Below are 14,290 nucleotides of genomic sequence, written 5' to 3'. Positions count from 1 at the left end.
CATATATTATAAACGTGTTTTTTTAAGTATGTAATTAACACGTTTTTTTAATTAATTTGTGTGATTATTAAACAGAACGTAATTAAAGGTCATTAAATAACTTTAGACTGATATTCGGTCATAGCAGTCATATATGTAAATTAACCGAATTTGATATTTTGACCAAAATTTTGTTTTACGGAAATAGCTTTTTGACCCATGATGACCTATCACCAAAAATGACCCAAAAAGTGACATTAACCGAACTTTACTTGCACTAAAATAGACATTTTACAGAATATGACATTTTAAAAAAATTCTTAGAATAACAAATTCCTAAAATTAAAGCGGCACCCAAATATGTGATGTTGTGTTAAATACAAAGATACTAAAATAACAAATTATGACAAGATAGTAAGATATTTTATTGATCTATTCAACAATGGCTTAAATATGAGTAATATCAACATACATTTTGTTTGAGGCGATTAAAACTTCTGTTACAACTTTTGTAAATCGTTGCTTATTTAAGAGTGGTTTTTAAACAAAAATCCTAAAGTAAATCCACGACTTTTAAATTTTAAATCCCTAATTTTTTGTTTATAAATTGCAAAAAAAAGCTTTTTTACGAAAAAGTAACATTTTTTTCCAGAAAATGGTGTTTTTAAAATTAGTACCCAATCAAAAGTTTTTGTTTTAAACAAATGCATTTAAAATAAGGCAACGCACATTTCAGGAATTCACATTATTTTTGTATGTCGTTTCTTAAACGTAAAATCCATATTGTTTATTTTGCAAGGCATTGAGATAGAGTATATTAAGCTTAAGTGCTACTACATTATGATTTCTCAAGTCGCTATCATTATTGATCATCAGAATACAAGTGAATTTCCGTTTTACTTTATAAGTATTAGGTTTGTCATTTTAGGGTTTAGTTAAATAATCTTGCGTTTAAAGTTTAGGATAAGAAGGGTGAATGTTTAGTTAAATTATAGAGGATTTTTGTTTTATTAGTTAAGGAATTGAAAAATAAACAAAAATATATTAAGAAAAGTTAATATAATAGCGTCGGCGAGACCTAATACTCTAATTAGGCAAATGACGTTTTTAAGACCAAAATAAAATAAGTTTAGAATATATATATATATTAATTCGTATAAAATTACAAAAAAAATATTTTTTTTGGTGTATAGACCTTTTAAAAGTTAAATTTTTAAACAGAATATGATTAAAATCTCGAATAAAATGGTTTGAAGATATTATAACAAACTTCTTCTACGCCCTATTGTTAATCATTGTCTTATTATTTGCCCTACTTCGTATTTGTCATAAAACTTTAATTTTTTTATACAATTACTTGTTTACAAAGCTATGTTTAATGGCATGACAAACAATACCTTTATTGGCAGTGTGTTTTATATCAGAATAGCTTAGCTAGGCAACTAGTAATTTAAAGGAAATTTGTAACTATTTGGAACATATTGTTGAAGTTATTTTAAAGTAATTTTGATAAGTTCGTTATGGATATCATTTTAGCAATGTTTTATGCTGGGTAATATTGTTTTTTTTTATAAGTTAAAGCATTTTTTGTTAAAATATTTGTGTTTTAGTAGGTCCATATAATCACACACTATAACAGGGCCTAAGTATGCGGTAATAATGGTATTTATAGATGATAATAGGTGTAGAAAAAATAATTTCACGAATTTATAAAGTTTTAATGTAGTACTATTTAGTGAAATTTGTCTTTTGCGTTCTGTATTATATTAAAAGTCCTTGTACAAGTTTTTAAAGTCAATATGCTTATAATGCTTTAACAGTGAATTATATTAAACTTTTTATTTACATTTATCGTTATCGTATAAATCGTGGCACTTTTTAACAAAGGTTGCTTTAAATTGTGGTTTATGATTAAATTAACAACACCAAATAAAAAGGAAAGTTTAGATTAATATCAAACGAAGTGTTTCTATTGTAAGTTTCGTGTGAGTATTATTAAACAAGGGCAAATAAAAGAACTCCAAAAACAACAGATAAAGGCGCGTGTAGAATTTAAATGTACAATTGTGGTGAAACTTGTTATCACTAAAATCATAACAAAATAAAAAGTATTGCTTTTAAATAAGTTGACTATTTTAGGAAAGGACTTAAGTGTATATAGTACATTTGTAATATCGCTTTTTTGGGGTAAAAAGGGCAGTTTTAGATCGTTAAAGTTTTTTTTTGTTTAGTTTTTAAGATCAGTTTGCTACTGTTTTTGAGATATTTAACTGATTTCCAAATAGAAAAGTTGTGGCTTATTATTTAAAACAACTTTAAGGAATGAATTTAACTGTATGGTACCTAAATAATTTATTTTTTTAGTTAAAAAAGGCAGTTTTATGTAGTTAAAGTTTAATTTAAGACAACTTTGCCTATATTTGAAAAATGTTAAATTGATTTCAAAAAATAAAAAAAGTTGTTTACTATTTAAAATAATTTTTACAAACAAAGGCATATGTAGAAATCGATCGGGTATTTATAACTATTTCTCAAAAAAACACGAATATTTAAAAAAAAATTAGTAAATAATTATAAGAATAACTTTTATTTTTTTATTACAGCAAATTTCTTAACTAAATTTTATCAAGTGGTAATAAATAAAGAAAATAGAAAGAATGAGAATAACCATTGTATATGAGGGGTCGAGGGTAGCTATGGATGTTCACCCAACCGATAAAGTCAAAAAACTTAAAACTATTTTAAACAATCGACTTCTGGTTCAAACGAAAGACGACAAAAAAGTTGGAAAATTTTTAGAAATGAAATTTAGAGGTAAATTTTTTATTTTATAATTTTTTCATAGGCCAGTGAAAATATTGAATTAAACGTTACAATTTTTTTTTTCATATCACCTCAAGGTGATATGGCAATGGTGCGGCTTGAACCCGAAACCTTCCGGCTCGTAGTCAGCTGTCATGACCGGTTTGCTACACTACCGGATCTCGTTAGAAAATATAATTTATTCAAAGTTGTTAATTTTAGTCGATAGCCCATCCGACGGTCGGTATTTAATTGTTGTAATATGGTTGCAACTTTCAAATAATATTTTTCCTCTAAAATTTATCCGTACACCACAAACTGCAGTTTTATTCATTTAGTGGGACTATAGATTAAACATGCGTTCATGTACCGCAATTATTTATAGAATTTTACTTATGATTTTAAATTTACCTAACTATATCAAAAGTAATTTATCATAAAACCACAATATTTATATTAAGTTGACATTTATTTTAACAGGTGCAGCTTTAGACGACAATTGGGTTTTGCAAGACATTGCAATCATTTCTGGTTCGGTGATTAAATGTTCTCTGAAAACTGTTCAAAAACCGAAGTTAAAAATATTTATAGCCTACAATAAAACCGATGTTTCAATAATGGATGACATTAACCCATTAAAGGTTATAAGTTTTGAAAGTATTTAAATTGCCTATTTATTAACTTATATTGGTCAAATTTGGAAATACACAGAGTTAATTACTAAGGAAGAAAGGTTACAGTGGGAATCGAGCTATAGGAATCTCGCACACTAACATTTTGTAGCTTAACTATTTGGATACGCTACTGTTAAGGTTAAAAAGCTTACATTAAACAAATCTGTTTTAAAATTTAGGTTACAATTGCTGAAGTGAGGTCAATAATATCAAAGAAACTCGGCCTTCCAGTATCTTCATTTTGTCTTTCTTACACGACCGATAACGACAAGAAATTGGAGTTATATGACAGCAACACATTAGATTATTACTCTGTCGATATTGGCTCAACACTTAGGTTGGATTTATGGGACGGTTGGAACGAGCTTATTACAGCAGCTATTGCAGGTATGTTAAAAGCTTATTGGCTTAAAAATGGGAAAAAAAATGGATTTTTAATTAAGAGTTGTGAAAACAGATAATAATTTTAATCTAGTTTCTTGGTGTGAAAAGGTTGACTTTACGACTTAAACATAGAGTAACATCGTTTACCCCGACCCAGTCTCAGGTTGTATTAGGCAGTTTAGCATATTATAGATCATAATTGTAGTTAAGTCATACAGTTAAGTCAAGTGTTCCCACCACTACACCACGCCGCTAATATGCTTAAAGAAAATCTAACAAAAGCATTGGGGGTACCTATCAGCCACATTTTAAATACAATTTTAACATCTTAACAATTTTTTTATTAGGCCATGAAAAAATAGTTCTTCAATATTTATCATGGGATCGAGCAATCCGTCAGTTTCAACAAAAAGTTTGTTTGTATATTGCTGCATTTTATGGTTATGTTGGACTAGCTTCAGAAATGATAAAAGTGGGTGCTTTATTTTGTTGTTTTTTCGTTTACACACTATTTGTTTCTTAGTTTATTTACATTTATTTAATCTCGATGTGGGAAAGTCAACTTCACGGCTTAAACATATTAATTGTTGGCTCAGCTAGAGTTCATACCTTTTATAGCACCTTACCCAATGACACAACAGCACGAGGGCAGTGGGGATCAAACATAGAACCCAAAATCTCATGTAGTGAAGACAGATGTTCTGACCACTATACTGCCGGTTTTGCCATAATTTGTTGTTTAGTTTTTGGCCGGAATATCTATAATTTTTTTTTTATAAAAATGACATTTTAGATACCGACATTTTACATTATTGTCAAACTAAACTTGTTTTCTATTGTCGCAGTATGGCGCTAAAGCAAATGAACCCGTGGGAACTTACCCGGCCCGGAAATGGTGCAACGAAACTGAGCATGTCGAAACGAAAAGATGCCCGATCCATGTTTGTTGTACTAAAGGTCATCTTCCTGTATTGAGATTGTTTATTAGAACAACTCCGCTTTGTTTTATAACAAGAGACGAGCAAGACAGGACCTTGTTGCAAGTAGGATTTTCTGAAGAGTGCTTAATATTTTTCACTGTAACTTGTTATAAGGCCCATAAGACTGGGTATCTGGCAGCGTGGTGTAGTAGTCAAAACACTTCCTACACTACATAGGGTTATGGGTTCTATCCATGCTCCTCTGATGCTGAAGCGCACTTAAGTAATGCCCTATAAACGGTTAAATTTCTCTAAGCCAGCACTTAAAAAGGCTAAAGATCAAGGCTATAAGTAGGCAAATTTCTTGCTGAAAGTTTATGGTTTAAGTAAGAAAGGTGTTATTAATATTAGGCTGTACAGTTGTCTTTTGACGTCGAAATAAGCTACGGGTCTGATCTTTTTTATAAACTTTTTTTAGATTGTTCTGCGCAACCGGCATCGCAGTTGTTTCGAATATCTTGTAGTACGACAGTGGGCACGAAAGACCGGCAAGGATATTTCAATTCCTATTACAATGTACTGCCGACTTATACAGTGGTGCGAACGGGCCAAGGCCAGAGCTTTACTGGTTTACGGTACAGGAAAATCTACATACACAGGAGTACCTCGAAAAAGCGGCGCCCTGCTAGGCAGCGGTGTGCTTATTGATGGGTATTCAGTAAAACCAGTAAGATCAGTGCCTTATGCTGACCTGCCTAAGCCAGCAATAACTAATGATCAAATCTTGCCAGCTTTAGCAATGGCAAAACGTAAAGTTCGTAGCTTTAGACAGAGGACTTTGCCGTCTCGACAGTCGCAACAATTTAATCGTTCTTCCACTTCTTCGTCGATAAGTTTTCAAGCTAAAACTCGTCAAATGTCCTTGTCGCAGTGGTCCCAAAATTTAAGCAGGTTAGAAAGTTCAGGAAATTTAAAACGGCGGCCAAGCGCAATGTCGAAAAGCATTGTGGAGTGTAACTATAGTAACTCAGAAAGTCCTGACACGCTGACAAGAAGAGATTCTCGGATTTCATTTCAGAAAAACGACTTACGTCGAGAGAGAACTGTTAGTTCATCCATTTTAAAATTACTCCCTCCACCTTCGGTGAAACGGTCACCTGTTCACAGTAAGTCAAAAACTTACAACTCCACCATTTCACTGCCTCCTAAAACTTTTGAGAGCCACGTTAAACCCTATTTCCATTGGTCTGAGGTAAGTCCATCTCAAAATCCGATAGAACAAACTTTGGCTAAGTACCAGTTGTACAGAGGTACAGAACCTAGAGAGCATGCGATTAAATGCCTTGAAATGACAAGTGCTTTTACTGAAAAGCCTTGGTTACAGCAAGTGCACATGGCTTCGTCTTTATCGAGACGAGGAGTTACTAAAAGACGAAAAAACATGCCAATTCATTCAGCAAGTTAGCTACCAAACAATATATGCGCTTTAAAAAGGTCACCAACTAAATCTTAACATATTAAATTAAAAACTTTTTAAGTTTAACGTCGTAAAGTTGTCTTTAAAAAAAACTTGCGACTTCAACTCTGTGCAAATATATTTGAAATTTCTCTTTAATTTTTGCTAAAATGTGAATAAATGTATCTTTGAATGCACCAGCTCCAGTGGCGCAATCGGTTAGCGCGCCGTACTTATATAACAGTTACGGAGTAATGCGGAGGTTGTGAGTTCGAGCCTCACCTGGAGCAAACTTTTTAATTTTAAATGTAAACCAATTTTACTTTATTGTGATTTTTTCGTTTTAGACATTTAAAAACTTTGCTATTTGTGTGTAATTAATAATATTAACGTGTGAACTCTTGCAGTAATTTGTGGTAAAATGTGGAACATTTTTTAGCAAAATTGACTCATTCTAAAGTTTTAGGAAAAGGTTATATAAAAAATAAAAGTTCGTAATTTTGGGTAGTTTTTCAAGTTGTTGATAATAATTCCATCTCTTTTTTTAGCTACTCAATGTTTTATAGAATGTTAAAATATTTTTTAGTATCTTAGCTATCTGTCAATTGGCAGATTAGGATTTAGCTAAAAGATAGACGACTTTTAAACAATCTATCTGTCTATTGAAAAAGCTGACAAGCAGACAAGGAAACTTAAACTTCAATCGCTGTTTTTAATTGTAATTAAGTTTTATTTAAATGTCTCAGTTACCAAGTAACCGTTCTTCTGACGGAATGTCTCCTTTTGCCACAAGTAAGCTTTTATTAAAGTCTTAAGTAGAAATCTAAATGACATGCTTTAAAAATGCAGTTATCCAAATTTAAAGGGGTTAGAGTAAAATAATCTTACCCTTAATGCCACACCCTCTTATTAGAAGGTTAGGGTTAAATATACTAAACTTGTCTGATTACAAAGTTTTTTTTAAAGGTGCTAATATGTTAATATGGTTGGGCAGTTGGGTTTTACTTAAGTTTTATTTTGTTTAGTTATCAAAGATTTTTATTTTAAATTTATGTTCTAATAATGCTCTTCTGTTTAAGTGTCATCAAATAACATGGATATGGAACTAACAAAACTAAACATTATGTGTGATGACCATTTTTAACAAACTGGTTATACATTGTTTAAGTTTGGATAAGTTAAACTGTTAAAGAGAGAATCAGATATAATTTGAAAACCGTAACATAACTTTTCACTAAAATGATTATAAATTAGAAATTCAAATCTCCTTTGTTCAAAAAACTTGATTGTTTTAATTATTTAAATTATTTTGATTATATGTATAAAAGAAATTGTATATATAAAGTTTCACTCTGTCACATAGCCTTTGGAATTTAAAGAATTTATGTTAAGTACATATTGTTTAACATGACAATGTTTATGCTCTCTGTTATTTAACAATGTTGAGCGCGTCATTAATATTTTATTTTTTACTATTATTTTAGTTTAGAATTTTTTTGTTTTTAGGTAAAAAAAAGACGAAAAAAAGAGCTCTGAAAGTGGTGATTCCACAAGAACCAAAACCGGTAATAAATACAATCCAGTTTTTTATTAATTTATAGATCATCTCTAAAACCTAAACTTTGTCAAGATTATTGTATTAAGTTAAATAAATTATAATCTTATGTAAGCATGGTACCCCTAAATATCTATACAAGATCTATAAAAAGAACAGGATCAAATAAATATTGCAATTATAAAATAATAATAACCTATTTTAGACCGGCAGTGTGATGTAGTGGTAAGAACACTCTCCTACCATACACAAGGTCCTGGGTTTGATCCCCAGTGATCTCATGCTGTACTTAATTAACACCGTAATTATCGGGCAATTATAAATCTATAATATTCCAATCTGCCACAGGCAACTCAAGACTGAGCCGGGGTAACTGATGTTACTCTATGTTTAGGTTGTGCATTCGACCTTCCCACATCAAGGATAGAAATATATACAAAAAAAATAACAAATTAAATTTATGTCAAATATGAGGGCTAGATTATTTATACTTATATAGTTAAAGAATACAAGTATTTATTAAAAAAAACATGAACGCCATTTTTTGAACCATAGACTAAAGGTAATGAGTCTGTCACAGACCATAATATGTATATTATTAAAAACAATTTTATGTCTACTGGTTTTGTGTTTAAATTTACCACATTTATTTTATTAATAATACGAAATATTTAATTTAAGGTAACCCCACCTCCTAAAGTACCCAACAAACAAATGTCACGAATGCGAATCGGGGGTGCGGACGTCGACGTGAAAGCAGACGATTTAACTGTTATTGAAGAATTAGGGAGAGGGGCATATGGAGTAGTAGAAAAAGTAAGAAAATTTAAATATTATATGTTTGTTCGAAAAAAATATGTTGTAAGAACAATAAATATTTATATATACTATATAACTGGTAGTAATTTTTGTTTTATGAATTAAGGAAAAAATGATTTTTATTTTGATAGATGTTGCATAAGACGTCTAACAATATATTAGCTGTAAAAAGAATTAGAGCTACACTTAATACACAAGAACAGAAAAGATTGGTAATGGACTTAGATGTTGCTATGCGTTCTGTTGATTGTGATTACACTGTAAGTATTGATTAGAAATTCTATTTTGTTTAAGTGACAATATCGGATTATATTTGGGAATTTTTTCGGTTGTTTTTGTTATTCTATGTAATGGGATTTTAACTATATACATGTTAATGTACTAATAAGTTATTGATTTTATTTTACATATTGAGAAAAATAATTTCGATTAAAAAAAAATATACACTTTGTTTTATTAAAACCATATATAAACAAGATCTTTTGTTAAATTGTTTCAGTTTTTTAATTTTTTATAGTAGAGCAATAAATACAACTTATATATAACAATGTAAAATGTTGATGTTTACTAAAGGTTAGGGAACAATACCTTATGTTGCAAATGGAATTTTTTGTAATGTTAAAATCTTTTTTTTAATTCTATTTTATATATCGCATGAATTGCAAAATTACTAATGTAAATATTTATTTTTAAAGGGCATAGACAATAGCTTTGTTGCAGTAATAAAAAAAATTTGTGGTTTATTTTTATGTTTGACTTTTGGAATTTTTGGGTATTGTTAAAGAATTTTAAATTTTTTTTAGGTAACTTTTTATGGTGCTCTGTTCCGACAAGGGGATGTTTGGATTTGTATGGAAGTTATGGATACATCGTTAGATCAATTTTACAAAAAAGTAAATTTCAAATTAATTTTAATCATTTTTTATTTGCTTATAATTTCATTGTTAAAATTATTTTTTATGCCCTATTTGACTTTGAATTAAGATTTTTTTTAATTATTTTTGGATTTTAAATTTGTTTTAATTAAATTTTTTGGTTAATATTTTTATGTCCACTTTTAATTTTGCCTTTAGGTCTTTTATTTGCGATTAATTTTGTTGATGGCATAACAAAAAACTAGACAGACAGTCTACTAGATTGTATAACTATTCAATCAAATTTTAAGTAGCTACAGTTTTTTAACAGTTACCAAATGTCAAATTGAAATTATCTGAACCCAAATACACTGTGGTTTTACATTTTTTTAAATCCACCATTAAAAATGACAACAACGAAGATAAAAACATGTTTATTAAGAATGACTATAACTTTCTATTTTATTATAAATTTAGTAATTTATATTAAATTTTTAAAAATTCCTTTTTACTGAAAAAAATTGAAAAATAATTTTATTAGTTGCATTTAGCATAAAACATTTACTTAATTTTTCTCATCAATAAATTATGCGCTTTTTAATCTAACTTTTTTACATGTTATAGGTCAAAGACAGGGGTTTAATGATACAAGAAGATGTACTCGGAATAATAGCCGTGTCAATAGTCAAAGCTTTAAGATATTTACAAGAAACCTTAAGAGTAATACATAGAGATGTTAAACCTTCAAATGTTTTACTAAACAAAGATGGTAAGTCTATTTTTAAAGTAATTATATATACAAAATGTATTTGGTTGAGTGAAAATCTAAACTTGAAAAACACTATTTATAAAAATAAGTTTTGTTACTTATTTAAAATTTATTTTAGTATTGCATGGTATTTTTCGTAGCATCTTTAAGGTTATATATTTCTATATAGTTGTCATTTAATAGAAAGTTAAAGCCATAAGTTAACTTTAAGGCATTTCCTTATTCTTAGAAAGTTAATTGAACTTTCTTTTTCAATAATTGGGTGCTAATTTCTTAAAAATATAATGTTAAATTTACCAACTTTTTTATATACATAATTTTCAATTTTTTAGGTGGTACAACCTTTTTGGTAAACTTTGTTTAAGTTTTACCTATGCTAATCCCAAAACCAATTATCTGATTTCTAAACAAACAAAATTATGCTGTCAATTATAATTATTCTCAAGACTCTAGCAGTGTAACTTCACATTTTAAAATCTATATATAAAATAATGCTAATGGACGAAAGACATATAAATATCCAATTTGTAAGCCAAAATAAAAAAAAATGTTGTTCATGGTGCGCTGCTCCATTACTAAGGGCAAATTTTGTTGCAATCATATTTTGACAAGTGACTTAATAGTGATCGGTTTAATAAGTAAAAATAAAACCCCATGTTTTTTTAATAGTACTCAATAATAATTCCATTTCACCATACCTACCATGATATTTTACAGATGTTTTTAATTTTTTACACAAATAAATAAAACTTTCTTTTTCATTATCGGTTTTTGTTATGTTAATTAACATTAATTATTTTTTTAGGACAAGTCAAATTGTGCGACTTTGGTATAAGTGGTCAGTTAGTTGACTCCCTTGCAAAAACTCAAGACGCCGGTTGCAAACCCTACATGGCCCCCGAGAGAATAGACCCCACCCGAAACAAGAAGGGTTATGACGTTAAGAGCGACGTTTGGAGTTTGGGAATCACAATGATTGAGGTCGCGAAGGGGGAATACCCATATGACACATGGGGAAATCCCTTCCAACAATTAAAACAGGTTTTTATAAATTGATTTTTTTAAATTTAACATTAATTAATTAAGTTGTTTTTTATTCTTTATCATCCATTAGTTTTGGTTTTTAAAGTATTAGGGTCAAAATTTACCCCATTTTCAAAATTAATGGTAACCCTTATCTCAAAATATATTTGCCCCTTTTTTACTCATTTTAGGTCGTTGAAGACCCCTCACCCTCTCTTCCCCCCAACGGCTTTTCGAGCGAGTTGACCAACTTTTGTCGTTGCTGTCTCCACAAGGACCCTGCCGAGAGACCGAACTACCAAGAATTAGAAGAACACGCTTTTATACAAAAACATTTACATGAGAACACCCTACACATTGCCTCATTTATTAAACTCATTTTAGAATAGAACAATTTTTTGTCTGCAACAAAAAGAAGGGGAAAGTAACACAAGGATATCAGATTAAATATGCAGTAAGTGTTGTGTTTTTAGTGCTTTGAGACAATCTGTAGGTCTACAAATCATCTGTAAGCTATAAGTTAATTTAAAAAAATTGTGATGATTTTGGATATAAGTATAATAAATTTTGAAGTCTGATATGTAAGCTGTGAACTGGGTTTGCCTTTTAAGGTTAAACAAAAACAATAAACAGTTTATTAACATACAAACTACAAGAATAATTATTTTAAATAAAATGTTTTGCACTAATATTATAAGATATTACTCTATATTAGAAAACTTTTACCATGCAATTGAATGGAGAATATCAATATATGATTTTTTTAATTAAAGCAAAATAGGGTATATATATATTTATTCAATAATGAACAAAATAAGCTTTTGACATTTTATTCTATTTTATCCATTTTTAACTCAATTCTATAGTGTTTACAAGTAAGTGTCTGGTAAATTTTGAATTTATCAAATTATGCATTAATCCACAGTATATATGTTTTGCAAAAAAAAAATTGAAAAAAATTTGATTTTTAATTTTGAATTGTTAATTACTAAAATAAATGTAGTTTTATACTTATCATTTTATTTTAGCAAATTTTGTTGAATTCTTAATAACTATTAACTACTTTTTTTGCATTTAGTGAATTTTTTTTGATTTTAGTTAAATTTTTAACTAATATTCCGTAAATTTTACCTTACCAAATTAAATATAATTTTTTTGTTTATTTTGTTAAAATAAAATAGTTTTTTTTCTGTTATCGATGAAAATAAATTGCATATTTTTGCCACTGTAAAGTAACAAACATACAAATATGTAGTTTGGTGCATTTTAGTAAATCTTTTTTTAAAAACCTTTTTTTTTCGCATGACATAACAATGTTTTTATTTTTTGTTGTATTACTGTTAAAGAAAATTAAAAATTAGCATAAAATTTAAATATTTCTGTATCATGTTTCAATCTGATTTACATTTTTTTAAGTAGATTAAAAATATTTTATTAAACTAGATGGAATTTTTATAAATATTTTGAAAAAGTTACAAATTATTAAATAATTTTTAGGAAGGCATATTCTATATTTTTTATGTTTTGTTAAAACAGAAACCATTACTGAAATATTTTAAGCTTCTTAAACTGACTGTATTTTGTTCTTAAGCATAAAAAAGTGTTTTTCTTTTTGGTCTATGCTTATATTTATAGGTGTTTTGCCGTTTTTGCCTTCTTATAGCCGTTATGCTTTTTTGTGCGTAAATTTTTTTCTGATATTTTTATCGATCATTAAATTTGTCAGAAACTGTTTTTGATCAATTTTGAATTAACATTAAAAAAACATATTTTAGAAGCGTTTAAATATAATTTAAAACACTGATATTTAAATTTTTTTAGGTTTAAATAAATATACACAATATTAAGACTTTTGTAGAGGTATTTTTTGAATTTAAGACATTTTTATTTAACTTTATAGACTAAAAATTGGGTAACGTTTGTTACCCCAACCCAAATTTAAGTTAACTTTCGGTAGTTTACAATTGTTATCTTGCTGATTGTTTTTACACCCAACTGATAAGACGTTATGACATGAAAGCAGTGGGGATCGAGCCCACAAACTCATGTAGTGAAACCCTTTTTTAAAAAAAAAAAACAATACCATGTTTTTGGTGATTAAAATTATTCAAATAATATTATAAAAATATACTATTTTTAATTTATTTTGAATTCCAGGATTTAATTTTTATTTTAATACCAATATTATATTTAATTTTTAATAATCAATTATATTTTTATGTAATTGGGTCAATTTATAATTTTTTTTAAGGTCAATTTACAATTAATTCTAAATTAAATTTTTTTTTAATACATTTAATTGTACATTTATTTAAAAAAATAAGACATTTGTTTAATAATTTACATGGTGACCAAAAAAAAATAATTGAAAAAACCCAAAATAATTTATTTAAATTATGAAAAAGTTGCAAAAAGCCACCAGTGAGAATCGAACTCACGACCCCTGGTTTACAAGACCAGTGCTCTAACCCCTGAGCTATGGCGGCTTGATGTAATACGCGCTCTAAAAAGCTGTTTTAACAATAACGATATTATGACAAAACAAAAAGGTTTCTATTATTTACCTTTTACGTAAAATTTTGAGTCGTTATCGAATTGCCGGTTCTTAAAACTTTAAATTAATGTAAAAAGATTTAATTTTTCTAGCTTTGTAAAATTAAATTAATTTTATTAAAACAGTTTCATGGTTCAGTTATCGAGTTTTGTAAACAAACCATTTTGCAAAAGCGTGCGGACGTGTAATAAAAACAAACAAACTGCAATTACGTATAAAAGTACTATTAAATATAATTTTATATTATTATATGAGGTGCGTTTATTTAAAATTAATACTTATATGGGATTGTGGTTACTTTAATTGTCCACAAACTTGGTTTTCTTAGTTCGTTGTCTGTTAGTCTGTTAGCATTATACAATAAAATTTCGCAGTATCTCAGTATGATTGACTTGTTTAAACAATCTGACAATGAAAGAATGAGTTTGCGTTTTTAATATTTTTTAAATGTTATTAACATCAGCAATACCAAGTTATATTTCTAACTTAACTATTTTAGGC

General features: G+C 28.3%; 2 protein-coding genes and 2 non-coding genes across 4 annotated transcripts; 3 read left to right on the top strand and 1 right to left on the bottom strand.

The window, feature by feature from the left end:
• The first annotated feature begins 2,636 nt into the window (after positions 1–2,636).
• On the top strand, positions 2,637–6,521 carry LOC145741353 (protein ANKUB1-like). The gene is made up of 6 exons (XM_082558933.1): positions 2,637–2,793; positions 3,262–3,422; positions 3,635–3,842; positions 4,187–4,311; positions 4,685–4,882; positions 5,238–6,521. Exons 1-6 carry the CDS (start codon positions 2,637–2,639, stop codon positions 6,222–6,224), a joined length of 1,836 nt encoding a protein of 611 aa, XP_082415059.1. The 3' UTR covers positions 6,225–6,521.
• Positions 6,416–6,505, top strand: Trnai-uau (transfer RNA isoleucine (anticodon UAU)). Its single transcript is given in 2 exon segments — positions 6,416–6,453; positions 6,470–6,505. It is a non-coding gene; the product is annotated as a tRNA-Ile (tRNA).
• Positions 6,522–6,753: 232 nt separating the features above from the next.
• LOC145742020 (dual specificity mitogen-activated protein kinase kinase 6-like) lies at positions 6,754–12,152 on the top strand. The gene is made up of 8 exons (XM_082559755.1): positions 6,754–7,007; positions 7,722–7,780; positions 8,452–8,586; positions 8,721–8,849; positions 9,393–9,482; positions 10,068–10,212; positions 11,018–11,253; positions 11,427–12,152. The coding sequence occupies exons 1-8, from the start codon at positions 6,953–6,955 to the stop codon at positions 11,622–11,624; spliced, it is 1,047 nt and encodes a 348-aa protein (XP_082415881.1). The 5' UTR covers positions 6,754–6,952; the 3' UTR covers positions 11,625–12,152.
• Positions 12,153–13,648: 1,496 nt separating this feature from the next.
• Trnat-ugu (transfer RNA threonine (anticodon UGU)) lies at positions 13,649–13,721 on the bottom strand. The gene has a single exon. It is a non-coding gene; the product is annotated as a tRNA-Thr (tRNA).
• Between the last annotated feature and the right edge of the window lie 569 nt (positions 13,722–14,290).

The sequence above is a fragment of the Corella eumyota genome, chromosome 2, assembly GCF_963082875.1.
Source record: "Corella eumyota chromosome 2, kaCorEumy4.1, whole genome shotgun sequence".
Lineage (NCBI taxonomy): Eukaryota > Metazoa > Chordata > Ascidiacea > Phlebobranchia > Corellidae > Corella > Corella eumyota.
This window is presented reverse-complemented; position numbering and strand designations above follow the sequence as displayed.